Here is a 16,923-nt window from a genome sequence, read left to right as displayed (position 1 = left end):
AAAGATACAGAAGATGGCACCTGTGAACTCTGCTGTGTTACTCTGCAGCTATATGTCTGGTTTACCAACAGGGGCGCTATTCTATGTAATAGACTCTGTGGAGAGGGGGCAGATATAGGGCAGTGGATGGGAGCTTTTGTTTGTACTAGTTCTCCTTTATGATGCAAACTGGAATTTAATTTACAGTAACAGTTGTAGAATGCTTCCCTTTAGAAGTTATTCTGGCCTTTAGCAAGTGAGAAAATTCAGGGTAAGAAAATTGATCTAGGGACTAGTCTGGTTGCCCTTTTAGAGTCATAAAAGAATCGTTCTCCATCTTGGGTAAATTAGTGATGAATTCTGCTGGGATTTATTTTGCCTTTCTCTTGATAAGTTAGCAGTCAGGCAGATTTTGATTGTAATAAGAGGTTGATAATGTTACTTATGTTACTTTGTGGCTATGTTATATTTAAAAGGCTGGACATTTTTTTTTTATTTACATCTTAATTCATGTCACTTAAGTAAATATGAGCCCAGAGTTATTAACATGGCTTTAAAAGTATTGAAAGTTTGTCTTAGTGATAGCTGCACAAAGGTTTCCCCTTGATATTACTTTGTATACAGGAGGTTCTGTGAAAAAATCAGGGAAACAAAGAAATTAAAACTAGAGAGCTGCACTGATTGTTTTTTTTTTTTTATTTAAATACAGTTTGCAAAAATTGATAGAAGGGTCTGTGATGTTTTTCAGATGATCTGGTAACAGTTTGATTTGTGGGTGAAACTACAGACACTAAAACAAGGGGGACACAACATCTGTGCAATTAACACTGCCATCATAATTACTGACTTAATCAGAAAGCAGAAAAAACCTAGAGTGCACACTTCATTATGGGAAAATTCTGTGAGATTGGGAACTGTCTTTCCTGTAACGCAACCAAAATGTGTCACAGCAAAATGGAATATTGTGCAAATGTGTGAGTCTGGATGAATTGTGACAGTGAGTAACTGAAGGCTGAGTCTGTGGCATGGTACAATCATTTTACATTTTCCCCTCTACATAATAGATATTAACTTATATTAGTTCACAAAACCAAAGTGCTGCTTTGTAGATGCACAACTGCTCCGCTTTCATAGGAAACAGTGGGTGATTCTAAGAAGTCACACTGCCCTTTCTAGACAGGCTTGAGGTGTGTTCGTAGCCCACCGCAGGCACTCTCTGTGCTTTGACCTGCTTTGATCTTTTATTATATCTTGTGGGTCTCGTCCTCCCCTTAGAAATTTGATCTCTTTTCCATGAGCACTACAGAAATGTTACATTCAAATTTATGTGAATATTTCTCAAATTAACTGTTAAGTTAATGATTTACAGGATACTGATATGCTAAACCACACCGGTATCTGCAAGTTAAAACAATATAAGAATGTCACTTAGGGTTCATGTAACACAGGAATAAGTATAAAGTTGCACAGGCTGACTTTATTAAATCAGTGCACTGGAGCTCAGTATGGGGTTTCTATAATGTTGTACTGTAGAGGTTATCTGGAAACCTGTTATCCAGAAAGCTCCAAATTAGGGAAGGCCCTCTCTTATAGATAGGGTCTATAGGCACCAGGAGAAACCCAGCCCAGACTCGATCCCCGGGCTGCATATCTCCCACCTCGACACACTGAATGTTTCATTTAAGCACGCTAAGGGGAGGGGTGTTGTGGGGGGCCATGGCCGGTCCGACACTGCCTATAGAATCTGAAATAGTCAAATAATTAAAATTTTTAAAAATTATTTCCTTTTAATGTGTAGTATTTGTTTAAATGATTTTTTTTAGGACACTGGGTAACAGTGGCTGTGCACCCAGCCCCCTTAAAAGATTTTTTTTCAAGGGGGGCTTGCACTGACTTCCTATGCCGCTGGTAAAATCTCTTTCCTCTAATCGAAAGGGACTAGGAATAGACTAGGAATAGGTAACAAGAGGAGAGGAGTGCCAGATTAACGACATTTGATTCAGAGCATATTGGGATTCCTACCATTTCCAAAAAACTTGTAGTTTCATTTTTTGTGATGGATAGGGGGTTCCTGGCCATGTTTATAACTGGGTGAACTGCAATCTGGCATCCAATAATTCTGTCTCTTCATGGCACAAACTTGCATGGAAAAAGGGCGCTTGTATTCATGATCACTTCTGCGTAAAACTTTCCAGTATTTTGCATTTGTGAGTAACTGAATGAATGACAGTAGCATGATGCCACATATTTTGTGCTGTAGCGCTACCTGAAAATGACATCACGCGAATGCCTATATACTCAAAAAATTTACAATTCATGACTAAATCTGAAAACCCATAATAATTACCTCGAAAAATAAATACATTCAGTTGCCTTGTAGCCATATCAAAGTAGGTCACTTGAATTGTTCTCATAAAAAAAAAGTTCTCACTTCTGGTAAAAGCATATGAAAGGGCTATGAAACCACAGCAAACACACCTCTAGCTGCTCTTCACTTCTTTTTGCCAACAGACGAATATTTTCCATTAAGACCAATAATCCTTTATCCACCAGGATTGCAGAGCTACAGTCTTAATGGCTAACGACTGGCCATGTATGCCCAGATGCTCAGGAAGTAAGGTTGGGTGGCCTGTAAAGAGAAAAGCAATGTCTCAGGGGCATATTTATTATATTTTAACATTAGAGCTCACTACAGTAAAATGTACCCACTCTCTATGTATTAGGAATATATATACAGTATATAAGATATATATATGATTTTTAGAAGTCTATTTATCAAATCGGAAACTTGCATCCAATTATAAATACAGTTTTAAATATCCCATAGGAATAAATAGGGAGTGGGTAAATTTTACTGTAGTGAGTGCTAATTTCACACTTTGATAAATCTGCCCCTCAGTGTTTCAACTACAGGGATGTAGGGATGTGGCTCAGGGAGCTCTCAGGGATAACTCCTGCTTCATCTCCTTGTTAGTTTTTTTATTCCTGTTGTATGTACCTTGGCTTTATTTTGCTTTGACTGTTGAGTCTCAGAGGCATTTGAATTCCAAGTGTACAGTATATCGACTTCATAGAAGCTTTATAAAAGGGTAAGAAATGTATGCTCTTTACCATTAGCTGTAAATAGGTTTGTAAGATTGGTCCAAAATAACTGTTTGGATGTCTCCCATTTCATTTTGTTTAAACCGTGCCATATAGCTTTGTAATGAACAATAATGTATGAAAGGCCAGGGAACCCTGGTTATGAGAGAGATACTTTAGCCCAGTCAGTGGGGTCACTGCAGCCTCTCTTGGCCCAGGGTATATATATATAGGATATTGCCAGAGCCTACTTTGTTGGGGACATGTTATTTTGGCATATGTGTAAAGGGATTAATATAATTTTTCATCATAGCAACCTATAAAAAAAATCTTACCCAAAAACTCCAGTGCAAGAACAAATGCCAACAGCTAGGAGATTTTTTCCACTGGAGAACTTATATTAATATTTGAATACATAACATATACTTTATCGAATATTCCAGTGAACACTGAACGGGGTGGGTTAGACTATTATGAATTTCTCATTCTCTTGAATAAATGTTACAGGAATGCCATAATATCAATGCAATAGCAGGACAGAAAGAACAATATTAAACTAGAAAGAGAAGTTTAAGAACAAACTTCATGTTGGTTTGAAAAACGTGAAGTCACTGAATGAAATCTGATTGGCTGTTGTTGGCTCCACCCAGTTTTTCTAACCTTGAACCAAAGTTATATAGTAAAAACCACTGTGCAAAGTTTGGGGACCCTGGTTTTAATATTGTCTGAATGGCAGCAATTTAAATCTTCCCACTGAAAGTCAACGAGTGACATCTGATTGGTGGTTGGTGGCTCAGCCCACTTTTTATAACCTGGAACTGCAGTTACCCAGTGACTAATTCTGCAAAGTTTAGGGACCCTTGGATTAATAGTTAAAGAATGGGAATGGGAAATTTAAACCAATAAAAGTCAATAGGTGAATTGTGATTGGTGGCTGTGCCCACTTTTTCTAACCTTGACTCAAAGTCACCCAGTGACAAACAGTGGGCACCCTGGCATAAATAGTGTGAGAATGACAGCATTTTAAATTTAAACCAATAAAATTCAATGGATGAAATCTGATTGGCTGTTAGTGGCCCAACCCACTTTTCCTATTTTTGAACTGCAACCCTGGAATTAATACTTAAATAATGACATCAGTTTAAATATAAACCAGTGAAATTTAATAGGTGGAAACAGATTGGATGTTGTAGGCTCCACCCATTTTTCCTAACCTTTAACCTTAGTCCCCCAGAGACAAACTATAAAAAGTTTGGGGATCCTGGTGTTAATTCTGTGAGAATGGCAGCAAGTTGAATTTCCCTGTTGAAAGTCAATACATAAAATCTGATTGGTTGTTTTTGGCTCTGCCCAATTTTTTCTAACCTTGAACCGTAGTTACCTGGTGCCAACTCTACAAAATGTAGGGACCCTGGTGTTATTACTGTGAGAATGGCAGCAGGTTTCCTCCATTGGAAGTCAAAAGGTAAAATCTGATAGCCCCACCCACTTTTGGACATCCATTGTCATTCAGGCTGACTGACCCCTGACTATGTGAGTTTAGGGAGTATAGCCTCAAAGCTGTAAGATTGGCAGCAGTTTAAAATTCCCCATTAAAGTCAATGGATTAAATTTTATTGGCTGTTGTTGGCTCCTCCCACATTGGCTCATCCAACAAATGTAGCTGTTTCATTCGGGGTGACCCCATTATTATGTTAATTAAGTTTGGGCGGTGTAGCTTCAAAAGCTGTAAGAGTGGCAGCAGTTTGAAAATTTTCCCTGTCAAAGTCAATGGGAAAATTGGGGGCCACAAAAAGATGGGGGGCAGGATCGCTTAGAAAAGCACAAGCAACCTGCTCCGCTATAGGGCAAAGAGGTGTGGACAGTTTGGGCATTGAACCCCTAAAACTGTAGGAGGAGTAGCGTTTAGAAAATGGGGGGCGCTAAGAATAAGAAAAAACGGAAGAATAAGTTGAAGTGGAAGAACAGTAGGTTGGGATTTTTAACCCAAAATAATAATATAAATATATCTTGCTCTCTCACAACTGACAGCACTGATAAGATTTATATATATATAAAACAAACACTGATAGCCAGTAGTGGTAACCAGTGCAATGTGTGCACCCAAGTACCAACAGAAGCCTGCAGTGTTCCACACCAGACATGGAAGCAAAGGCTGTCTAACTAGAATGGTGTTACATAGAAAAATAAGTGGCCATCAGACTGGCTTTGCATTTACAAATGCTGGATATATTAAATATAATTTATTTATGGATTACTCTTCTTTTTTTTCTCAAGACTGGCCGCCGTTTATATTACAGGGTCTATTTATAGATGTGTATTGAAAGTATAATTTCCTATTCCCGGTTTTGAAGACCAGCTACCATGGCTCATGCTATTTTGCCTATGATTCATGTCCTCTGCATAAGCTATTGGCTTCCTTTTATAACACGCTACTGTGGCTTATTAATCCCTTAACCACAGCCTACATACTTCTTTTTCAACTCTTTTACACTGAGGGCCCATTTAATAAGAGAAGGCAATGCCATTTTTCACATAATTAAATTGTCATTTAAGAGAATTTGTCAGCCAGACATATATGGGCCACACCATTTTAGCAACAGTGCAATTCTCCATAACCCCACAGCGGGACACCTAGATTATTAGGATCTCTGTATATGGCATGTTGAAGTGTTTAATCCAAGAGCCATTTAACTGAAGTGTTGCCTTTTTTTACCATTACCCGTCTCCTTCTCTTGGGTTTTTCTCTTTATCTTCTCTATCTCCTATTTTGTAGCAGTGTTTGTGACCACGTGTCCTGTATTCTGCAAGGGTCCCGTCACCATTTCCTCCCACTGCAGCAGCAGCAGCAGCTATCTAAGCTGTGTTTCTTTCTTGCCCCCTTATTATGTTTTTGGTATTATATTGTTAACTGTTGTTTAATGAGCTTTAGTAGATCTTTCATAAATATAAACCACTGTGCTAAAACCTACTGTACTTTTTATTTTGGTTTGCTTTATTAGGGCCCTTTGACCTTTATGGGCCATAGTTTGTTATGCTCCCAGGGATACCTGGTGCTACCCTGGGTTGGTGCAGGCTCAGTACCGGGATTTTTCTGACTTTACTGTATTATGCATGTCAACTGTCAACCTAGGGATCCCTGGAAGAATGAAATAAGATGGTAACTGTCATATAAAGGAGTAATTTTAGAGGAGTCCTTTAAGTGCCATGACTATGGACTGAGCATTGTCTTGCTTTGCCTCTGCTTAGCTGAGTAAGTGACCATTTTCATCATATCATATATGCTGTGACTGTAATGTATTTTTTTTTTTCAGACACAACTGGCTTTTAACTGTACTTTTTATTGTCATTCTCTAGAAGGGACAAGTTGTAGCTATGAAGGAAGCCACATAAGGTCCATTTTCATAGCGGATAACTAAAGACTACAGCAGCCCCTCTTGTATACCTTTGGTATAAATAGATTGAGCATTGGGCTATACAAAACCTACTGAGACACCAGCATGACTCAGGGATGCTTTGGCCATCAGGCTAGGTAAACAGCAAGGAACAGCTAATAGCTACCATGGAACACTTGTAACTTTAAGATCCAATGCCTCTTTCAAACAGACTGACAATGCTTCTAACTACTGAAAAGCATTATAATCTCCAGCAGTAGCAAGAGGCAAACCTCCAGTCAGGAATGGCTACCTTCCGTCCAACATATGTACCTACCAGGCCCTCCACAGTGGCAATGGGGAGTTATTTGTGGTTAGGCATTGGGCTAACACTTGACAGCTGGGCTCTGCCCCCTTAGGCAGCAGAATTGCCCAGAATGCACCTGTTATTATTACCAAGTCATATACAGTTATATACATATTAACTTATTGAGTAGCAAAATCACACCCACTTCAGAAAGAGATTTGTCCTGAGAACATGGTGGTTTGTTTTATATTCACTGTAAAATATCACTTTGGTTGCACAGTGGGCTGAGAGTAGACCGGTGCTTGGCATATAGAAACTACTTGCAGAGGTCCTCGGCTTATAGAAACAGTTAACCGTGACCCTTTGTGCAATGTCAACCCCAACATTCCTTTTTAAAACCTTTACTATATTTTTTAAAAATACTATGATTTATTAAAAGCACCCTGATCCCTATGCTTTGCTAGTCCATACACTCTCTGAATGACCAAGTAAGAGAATGCTGTAGCATTTTGAATCACACTCTGTTCCACTTTTGAACTATGAAGAGAGGAAGAAAGGGGGTGGAAGAGGGTGGTGTGAATTAGCAGCTAGAATCTATAAATGTACTTACACATGAAACAACCACAGTTTTTTCCTTCAGCAGCTAAAACTACAGCACAATACAAAGACATCAGCAGCACATTACGTTGATTTCAGATTGACAAATCCCATTATGCAGCAAGATATGAGATACGCACAGCCTTCAGTTTTTTGGACGGATCCATGTAGAACCCCACCATTGCCACCATTGCCACCAAACCAAGTCAATATGCCTCTACCACCCCCATTCCCGGACTTCAGGAGAAAACGACGTAAAGATGGCACTTGTACTTACTTGCTGATCATGTTCCTTCTGATTTTGCTAGCACTTTTTGGTGTTGGTCTTGGCACCTATAAAATCATCGAGTTGCAAAAGGAACTGGACAACGTTAAGGAGGTACATAACATATTAATTTTAGATTTTTTCTTTATTTTAACCTAACCAACCTAAGTAACTTGCCAGTGTTTTATCTGGCAGCATAGAAAAGCTTTATAATGATATTTCTGACCAAGCTAGGGTTGCTCATTGGTGGCCCTTAAACAGTGATCCAATGCAGACAAATTTCTGGTGGTTCCTCTGTATGCACAGAAAGCTGATTGACTCCGCTGTCCCAGTGTCATGGTTATCTGCTGTACTTCATGGCAGGGCTTTCAGTGGAAGGGCATAAATTACTTGAAAAACCTTTGGTTCTCTCCACATCACCATTTAAAAATGATGGTACCCTTAAATTTGTCATAGAAATAATAATGCAGCTTGGTTTTACAATAAGATATTTTTCAATAATATCACTATAATAGTTTAGTGGTCTATAGAATTCCATTAATTCATGAGAATAGGAAAACTGTGATTACTTTTTTTTATATAATTAACAAATCCCTGGGCAAGTACAGGCATGGGACCCATTATCCAGAATGCTTGGGACCTGGGGTTTTCCGGATAAGGGGTCTTTCCGTAATTCGGATCTCCTACCTTAAATTTGCTAACAAAAAAAAAATTAAACTGTAGTTAAACCCACTAGGATTGTTTTGGCTCCAATAAGGATTAATTATATGTTAGTTGGGATCAAGTACAAGGTACTGTTTTATTATTACAGAGAAAAAAAATAATTTTTAAAAATGTGAATTATTTGATTAAAATGGAGTCTATGGGAAATGGCCTTTCCTTAATTCAGAACTTTCTGGATAATGGGTTTCTGGATAAGGGGTCTGATACCTGTACCTATGTACAGAATTTAAAAAACTTTAACTCCACTTCTTCTAAATGGTGCATTGAGGGATTTTAAAAATGTGCTTGTTCTAGAGCTAAAAAATTAGCTGTGTCGTGGATTGGTTTATATGTGGTATATATTAAAGTAACCATGAACTAAGAAAACCAATGCACCACCTTACTCCTGCTACTGTGTTTCTGTCTATCCAATTGCTTTGGAGGTGCACAGGACGAAGACAGGACCAAAGGTGTTTCTTGCTGCAATTAAAAAGCATATTTTTGGAGAGTATCCAATAGGAGGAGCTCCTGCTCCATGAAACTACTTTTTTCCCCAGACACACTGACATTAAAGCAGTTGGAATATCCATCACTGTTTCCTTTGAGCCCAAGCTTCACCCCTTGTCTAGTAATAGAAAAGAAAGCAACTTAGCAGCTGGAAATAAATAGTATAGTAGATAATGATTTCCATAGTTGCAGTTCATATGCAGATTTCATAAAGCTGATAATGATTTTTGGAAATGCAAATAATCTCCACAAACTTTTTCTTTCTAGATTTCTGGTGACCAGGCATTACCTCCTGCTTTGGAAAAATTAATTGGTGAGTTACAATATGTTTCTCTATAAAATAAAAGTGTGGCATATGCTATTTAGCAGAGTTTATATGGGAGTAAGTTCTAGAAGTGTTCTCCTTTAGCTGCTGCATTTGGTGAGCAACACTTGACGGTTACTTTGAGGTTGTGAAGTACTAATTTCTATTTCTTGCCTATGGCCAATGCAGGCAATTCATTTAACCAGTGTTGGAATGCTTGGTGCTACATCTAATAACTGTGAGCCTTCCTGCAACATCAACAACAATTGGCCTTGGTCTACCTAGCATTTCTCTCACTTTGCACTTTGTGCTTAGGTTAGGACCATACTGGAAAATCAATTGAATGTTTGCTCTTTTTACAGGGTTGAACAAACACCCAACTGAGAAAAAAGAAAGTAGACTTGCTGCACATGTAACAGGTAGGTAATCATATGTGTTTTTAATGCATGAAGTATGGATTCTTAACTTACAAACCCTTGGACATAATAACTACACATGGTACCAGCCCAAGACCTCTGAGGGCCTTTCCCAGCTACTTTGCTGGGAACTCTTCAGTTGCATGTTACATCCTAATATGCAGTAGCACTCTTGCCTGTTGAAAAGGTTCTTCTGAAGTGGGAATAGAGGGGTAGGGGAATATGGTACTGGGTTCTTACAGGCTCAGGTACAACACTGTTGCAACATTGTCTACAGTCGCAGGTAGACTGGGCTTAATCTACAACTGTTTAACGGTGTTATTCAACATAAGCTCAAGAAATAAGGCTTGGCCAATTTTACCTTATAAATATATACTTTCTTGGTTCTGTCCAGTAAGGAGTAGGAAGTAAAGGAGTAGGTAGTAAAATAGATTACCAGTCCTCAGTAGAGGAGTAGGTAGTAAAACAGATTACCAGTCTATCTTTGCATAGAAAGATTATACAAACAAAGGCTGCAGATTAGTTATAGCTTCTGCCACACATGGCGGATTCTTGGCCTTCAGATAAACAAGGTTTATAATATTAAAAATAAGGAACATGGATTTTTAAAAAAAAAATAAATTTAAAACTAAACAGAAGTCCTATATATTATACTGATTCCGAGGGAGGATGTATATAGGTGTGTACTGCCCCATTACCATATATATTATTATTATTTTAAAAATACCTTTTCAGGTAAAGAAGGTAAAGAAGGTAAAGAAGGACCCACTTTGCCATTAGCATGGGAAGAAACATTTGGACGCGCTTTTACCTCTGGCATCCAGTACAAAAACAGAGGTCTAGTGGTGAACCAGACTGGCCTGTACTTCCTTTATTCATCTATTTACTTCAGAAGCACTTCCTGCCAGAGTAAAGAATTGTCCCATACTGTCTACAAGAAGTCCAAGAGGTACCCTGGAGAGCTCATACTGATGCAAAATACAGAGTATCAATACTGCACCTCCAATAACAAATGGGGAAGGCACAGTTACCTTGGCTCTCTGTTTAACTTCACCACGGATGAAACAATCTATGTCAATGTCTCTGATGTTAAACTTGTCGGTTTTGATGAATCCAGGACATTCTTCGGGCTTTACAAACTCTGACAATGTTGGAGTGCTCAAAGGAATTATAACTTACCTTAATACAATGGACAGTGTTGAATGTTAAAATTGAAAACAAGCTATATGAATATGACCTGCTCATAATATGTAACTGTTATACAGTGTGATCATTTTCCAGAATTCTGCAACCAACAATGATACCAACTGACATCAGTGTTGTAATACATGTAGATCTCAATGAGAAAGTCAGTTCCATTATTTCTCACTGTAGCATCCCTGACTTTTTAAACACGGTACGTGCTTTGACATAAACATGCAGGGCTTGTTCAAATACAAATGAATATGGCTTTCCAACCAAATTTACCCATCATGAATTATTTTCACTAAAAGTCCTCAAAGTCCACATTGATACAATATTACATATTGCCAACTCATATCCTGGATGCAATTACACTTCACTATACAAAACCTTTTCAAGCACAGAAATGGCCAAATATTATGTTAAAGAACCACTATTTGTATGTTTAATGGCAAACATGCCAATGATCATGCTTGTTGCTTATAGCAGTCCAAAAGTACAGAGGATGACCGGACAGAAAGAGAACTGAAAGCATTAAACACCTTGTACAAGAGAAGAACATGTATTACTCAAAAGGAAACAGAATGTACAGCAGAGATAGGAAAGTGCGGGATTCTGTTTAAAAGAATATGCGCGGCCGCAGAGTTCCTGCCCAACCACTCTCAAGTCATCAAGTCAAGTGAGATGTATGAAATGAGAATATGAGAGCTCCAGTTTGATTTGCTTGTGTTATGTGGGCAATACATTACAATGGAATTAACCAGCCCTAGAAATGATTACGTTGTTCCCAATGTAGCATGGTATCAGTATCAGTCACTGTTGAATTCTAAAGGTTTCTGAAGTAAAGCAGGCTATGTTAACTAAACAGGGCTAGATGTACTGTTTAAATGACACTAACAGGTGTCCCTTATTGTAAATATATAGATATATAATTTACTAGACTATTTATTTAAGATGTACTCCATGTAGTAGCCTGCTATATTATGATGAATATAAAAGTGAAAATACAAATTTAAATTGTGTGCTAATTAGTATGATTGTTCATGTGATACTGTAAACTGATTACTTTACTGGACATCAACATTTTCTGGGTTAAATTAATTCATGTTAATAAAATCTAACTTTGGGGTTAAGAAGAGTTAGTTTGTTCATCAATTTCTAACATTACTGGTGCTTTCAGGTATAGCTTTCCTTATCCAAAATGTATATTTAAACAGCCTGGACACTTTTTTATTTCTATATATTTTTTGTTTATGTTAGTTACAATGAATACACCCACAGATATTTATTAGGTATACTTGGCTATACAAATATCAGTTTTTGGCAAGAATAAACTCCTTATAAAAACAAGCCTTTTCTTTATTACATAGGGGTGAATTAGATGAGCATAGCTTTCTGTGTGTACTTTAAATTTATTATCTATTTAATGTTATATTTATGAGTAGCTAATATCATACTGCTTACCAGTGATGGTTAATAATAAGACTCATGCCTCGTTTCTATAAAAAAATAGGTATAGAATTGCTCCCATTAGCTTGCCATACAAAAAAGGGGGGCATTTACCAAAATTCACATTTTATTTGTTTTAACAAATCATGTTTTTTGCACTAAACCTTGAAACCATGAAAACCGCCATCTAGAAACTATCAACGTCATGTACAAGTCAGTAGGCAGCTGTCCTGTTTCCAATTGGAAGAGCTTCTTTTGCTTTGTGGTATTAGAGGTTTTGGGATTTTTCAGATTTTCCATTATTGAAAAAACATGAAAAATTTGTGGTTTTCATGTGTTTTTTTTGTTTGTGCTTTTTTTTTATAAGGCTGTTTTAATAACTGATTTATTGTTTTAATTGTGGTTTGAAAAAAACACAAAAATTTGAATTTGGACAAATGGCCCTCCCCTATTTATTAAATTGTGCAGTTTTAATTTTGCAGTGATTCATGTAATTTATGGTAAAAAATTGTGACTGGGAAATTTATCTCAGAAAGTTTTAGGTGGAAAAAATGCAATAATTTTACTACCAACTTAGGTAGCAATGCGCAAAAATTGAGTAAATTGTTCTCTAAAATGAAAGCGTAGAGCAAGCAATCATTTTGCTTTCATTTCTGGTTGGTTACTGGTTGTACAACTGATGATTCCAAATATTGTACTGCTAAAAATAAGGACAGAGAAAGACACAATTAAAATGAAACATATGTTTGTGGCCTTTTTTCACATAAAATGGTTAATTCATTGCCCCCCCCCCCCAAAAGACTAAATCACAAACTCTTTGCTGATATTTTGTGTGAAATGCCCTTTTAGTTTGCAGTAAGGATACACTGATTCTAGGATTAGGTTTGGGATGTGGCTAAATCCTAGCACTGTTTGCAGGTGTTCAGTCAACCCAGGACTGAATGTAACAATTCTTGTTTTTAATTGATGACATTTTTAAAAATGTAATGAGATTTGAATATGATAATCAGGGTTCCCATTTATTTATGTATTTGTCTGAATTTCTTTGTGCAGAATATCATCCAAATTTAAAACTGATGGTTTAGATGCATCCTAGCTTTCAGTTTAATACATTCCCACAGTTGCTTAGTTATATAAAACTGCAAGATTTCCAAGATGTTCCAGGTGATTTCATTCCTGCTTTAATCTATGTCTGTGTATGACTTTCCTCTGGTAACACTTGAGCTAATGTCAGATGGAGAGATTTAGTTGTCCGTGTTAGACCTCTGCTACCTCAGGCAACTAATCTCTCCAAAATACTTTCCACCAGCAACAAAGGGAATCAACGGTGAGAGGCCTACGCATCACTTTTTTGACCCTGGTTTTCCAAATTTGCGCAAAGTTGCCTGCGGGAGGGCGTAAACTTACCTACTGGGTTTTAAATCAGATCCTTTGTGAACTAGGGGTGGGTTCCCAGTGGGTAGGTGTGAACAGATCAAGACAGCACAGAATCTAGTAGAATCATGAGCCTGTTAGAAATCCTTCCCCCAGTATATAATATAAGCAATTTGTTAATATAATGTTGGTTTTTACAAAAAAATTGCCATAATGCTGTTCCTGAAACTTTCTAAACTGAAACAAGTGAAGATAAGTGCAGGTGAAACTTAAACTTAAAAAAGACAGGGCTAAAGACAAATGATGGATAGAATCTAAATAACTGAAGAATTATGGATAGAATCTAAATAACTGGTCAGGGCAGGGAACTCTTGCTGAGTAAAAAGTTTACTGCTTGCAGTTTTCAAATATAATCACTGCAAGTAAATCTACGCAAGCATGATAATATATTTATGTCAATTTGACCACTGGAGGCAACTGGAGTACGTGGATTCACAATAAATGGGTGCTACGATGAGAAACAGTATGGCAGCTTCCAATGTTATAACCGCATAAAAAAGAATGCATGAAAAAATAAAGTGTAATTAAATCCTATTTCCCTTTAAAACCCACCTTCTTATTGTATATGTCCCAAACTCCTTGCACCAAAAGCATGTCTGTGGCACATTAGAGCCATGGTCTAAAACATCCCATCATTTTATTTTAAAAATGCTGTGAGGAAATGCTATTTTCCCAAGCTAGAATGTGTAGTGAAGGCTATACAAGGGTCTGAGCAACTTCTAGCATATAGTTGCAGAATAATGTTACTGAAGCACAATTTACGTACCACTGTACCACCTCTGTACCACCATGATTTACTTGCATTAGTGCTTACAGGTCTATATTTTTGCTTTTAGCAGATAGGATGATTAGATAGGAGTTTAATTATTTGTTGAAATGCAACTAATATAATATAATATCAAGCAGAAGTAATTAGGTTAGCTTAATCAATGCTTGTGTTGCAAGTTCAGTCGGTCGTCCCTGCACGCAATGTACTAAGGATGTGGTCATCAGGACCTTTACATTACGCATTCTGAGAGCAAATATAGCATTTCCTTCCTTTGTACAAACCTTTCCATTACTAATAAAATACCTTTATATAATTTCTTCTAAAGACACCAAAAAGTTATGTATTTTATGTAATATGTTATGTAATTTAGTAACAAAGAGCAGTAGAGATATGTTCTCTCTGTCTATTTTAATAGATATTGCTAATATTTAAGGGAGATGCATGTTTACTAGGACAGTGAATATTGTCAAATAGATGTGCAGTATATGCATTAAAATTATACATTTCTAGGGGATTTCCTTCACTCTTTAAATTCTCAAGCCTAATTCTCACTAGTGACAAACTCATTTTTAACCAATTTTATAACCAAGTTTATAAGCTGATACAGGATCCCTGAATGGCAACGACGAGGCTCGAGGAAGTTACGCTTTGCATTGTTTATTTTTTTATAACAGGGAAAAACATGTCATTGCGTTCCTCCCGTTGTGGGCTACAGCACACATTAACCAATATGTAAGCTAGTTGAGAAATAATGAGAGCAGTAGATCCCACCAGCTGCACAGCTAATTCTGAGTTACTGGGTTATACTTATTACTATGTTATACTGTGCAGAACTTATTTTCAGTGACAGATAAGGAGTGGTAATCCTTGGGCTGCTGCCCCCTGCCCTTACCTCACCTGTGTTGGAATGGATCAAGGGGAGGTCTCATCCCTACACTAAACGTGACTTTCTGGTTAAAAACCTCGACAGATAAGTAACATCTCAGGTAAGGTTCTTACACTGACCAATGGCTGAAACAACACTGCATATCTAAGTATCTAGGACCTCCTTTGGTAATGAGCCCGCCAACTCACTGATCTTTCTCAAAATCCATCCAGTATCCAATAGTACACTTTATATGTTCTAAGTTTCTAACAGGATTCGGTGCATCACTACTCACAACAATAGGAACAGCTGGAAAATATTCAGATGGACTCCTGCTCCCACACATACTGAAGCATACATACAGCCAGGCAGACTTAGGGGCTTTTGGGAGTATGGGAATGGTTCCAGAACAAACCATAACAATCATTCCATTTTGGAATGGTGAATGCCAAATTTTCTGGGCCAACTTTAGATCACATGAGGTTATAGAAAGGTACAATTTGGTGGCCCAATTTCTCCATCTGTTCACATAGAATCCGGCACAAAGACCTCAAACTACATCCGATAACCCATAATGGGCCAAATACAAATTCAAGTTTTTCCCACAGATTTCATGTGTTCATGTGAAAAACAGTGAGATAAGTGTTTCTTAATGAATTGCATCTGGCTCTATGGAAAAATCTGGAAATTAGGAGATAATCTTTCCTCATCAAATTATCAAAATATCTCCTAAATCATGTATCAAAATATGCTTAGACTTCGCTTAATGATCCAGTGATTCACAATATACTTAAAGGAACAGTAACACCAAAAAATGAAAGTGTATAAAAGTGACTAAAATATAATGTGCTGCTGCCCTGTACTGGTAAAAGTTGTGTGTTTACTTCAGAAAGTCTACTATAATTTATATAAATAAGCTGCTATGTAGCCATGGAGGCAGCCATTCAAAGGAGAAAAGGCACAGGCACATAGCAGATAACAGATAAAACACTATTGTATTCCACAGAGCTTATCTGTTATCTGCTATGTAACCTGTGCCTTTTCTCCTTTTTTCCAGCTTGAATGGCTGCCCCCATGGCTACACAACAGCTTATTATATAAATTATAGTAGTGTTACTGTAGCAAACACACCAGTTTTACCAGTGCAGGGCAACAGTGCATTATATTTTTATTACTTTAAAGGTCTTTCATTTTTTAGTGTTACTGTTCCTTTAAATTCCCCCAAATTTATAAAATTGCTCCACAAATCAGTAAATGCATCGCTAGCCCACAGTTCCATAAGGGGTATAAGGTAGTCTCCAGTATGTCTAACAGATATTCTGAAGGGCCACAGTGTGCAGTGCATAAACCCATCGTTCTGGAAAAGCATTAGATGCTTCATTAAAGGGGATAAAAATACCAAGATGCAGAGTGGAAGGACCCAAGGGAGCATTGCTCTATGGGGGTGTGTGAACAACAGTTGGGAGGGTTCAGGATATCTCTGTGGAAAGATCTTTTTTTTGTGGGAGGAAGATGGCTAAAAGAGTGTCTGAGGTTTCTTTCATCCTACCAAATGCTTTTATCTTTCTCAGTATCATACCACACTTTTGGCTGTCTTTTAGCATTGCTACTCATACTTTCCAGTTTCATCATTTAGGTGCTGGTGAACAATGCTGACAAAATATGGGGGGTGCGATTTAATATAAAATACCA

The 16,923-nt window shown here is 37.4% G+C and overlaps 1 protein-coding gene across 1 annotated transcript; it reads left to right on the top strand.

Annotated features, from left to right (window-relative positions):
- The first annotated feature begins 7,389 nt into the window (after positions 1 to 7,389).
- On the top strand, positions 7,390 to 12,048 carry faslg (Fas ligand). The gene is made up of 4 exons (XM_002934153.3): positions 7,390 to 7,717; positions 9,080 to 9,125; positions 9,479 to 9,535; positions 10,268 to 12,048. The coding sequence occupies exons 1-4, from the start codon at positions 7,454 to 7,456 to the stop codon at positions 10,675 to 10,677; spliced, it is 777 nt and encodes a 258-aa protein (XP_002934199.3). The 5' UTR covers positions 7,390 to 7,453; the 3' UTR covers positions 10,678 to 12,048.
- Positions 12,049 to 16,923: the final 4,875 nt, after the last annotated feature.

This window comes from Xenopus tropicalis, chromosome 4 (assembly GCF_000004195.4).
Source record: "Xenopus tropicalis strain Nigerian chromosome 4, UCB_Xtro_10.0, whole genome shotgun sequence".
NCBI classification, from domain to species: Eukaryota; Metazoa; Chordata; class Amphibia; order Anura; family Pipidae; genus Xenopus; species Xenopus tropicalis.
This window is presented reverse-complemented; position numbering and strand designations above follow the sequence as displayed.

Bases quoted from the DNA above. Each gene is read 5' to 3' on its own strand.
- faslg (XM_002934153.3), top strand. From the start codon at position 7,454: ATGCAGCAAGATATGAGATACGCACAGCCTTCAGTTTTTTGGACGGAT. The intron at 9,126-9,478 runs GTGAGTTACAAT...CTCTTTTTACAG, and splicing joins TGCTTTGGAAAAATTAATTG to GGTTGAACAAACACCCAACT. The intron at 9,536-10,267 runs GTAGGTAATCAT...ATACCTTTTCAG, and splicing joins ACTTGCTGCACATGTAACAG to GTAAAGAAGGTAAAGAAGGT.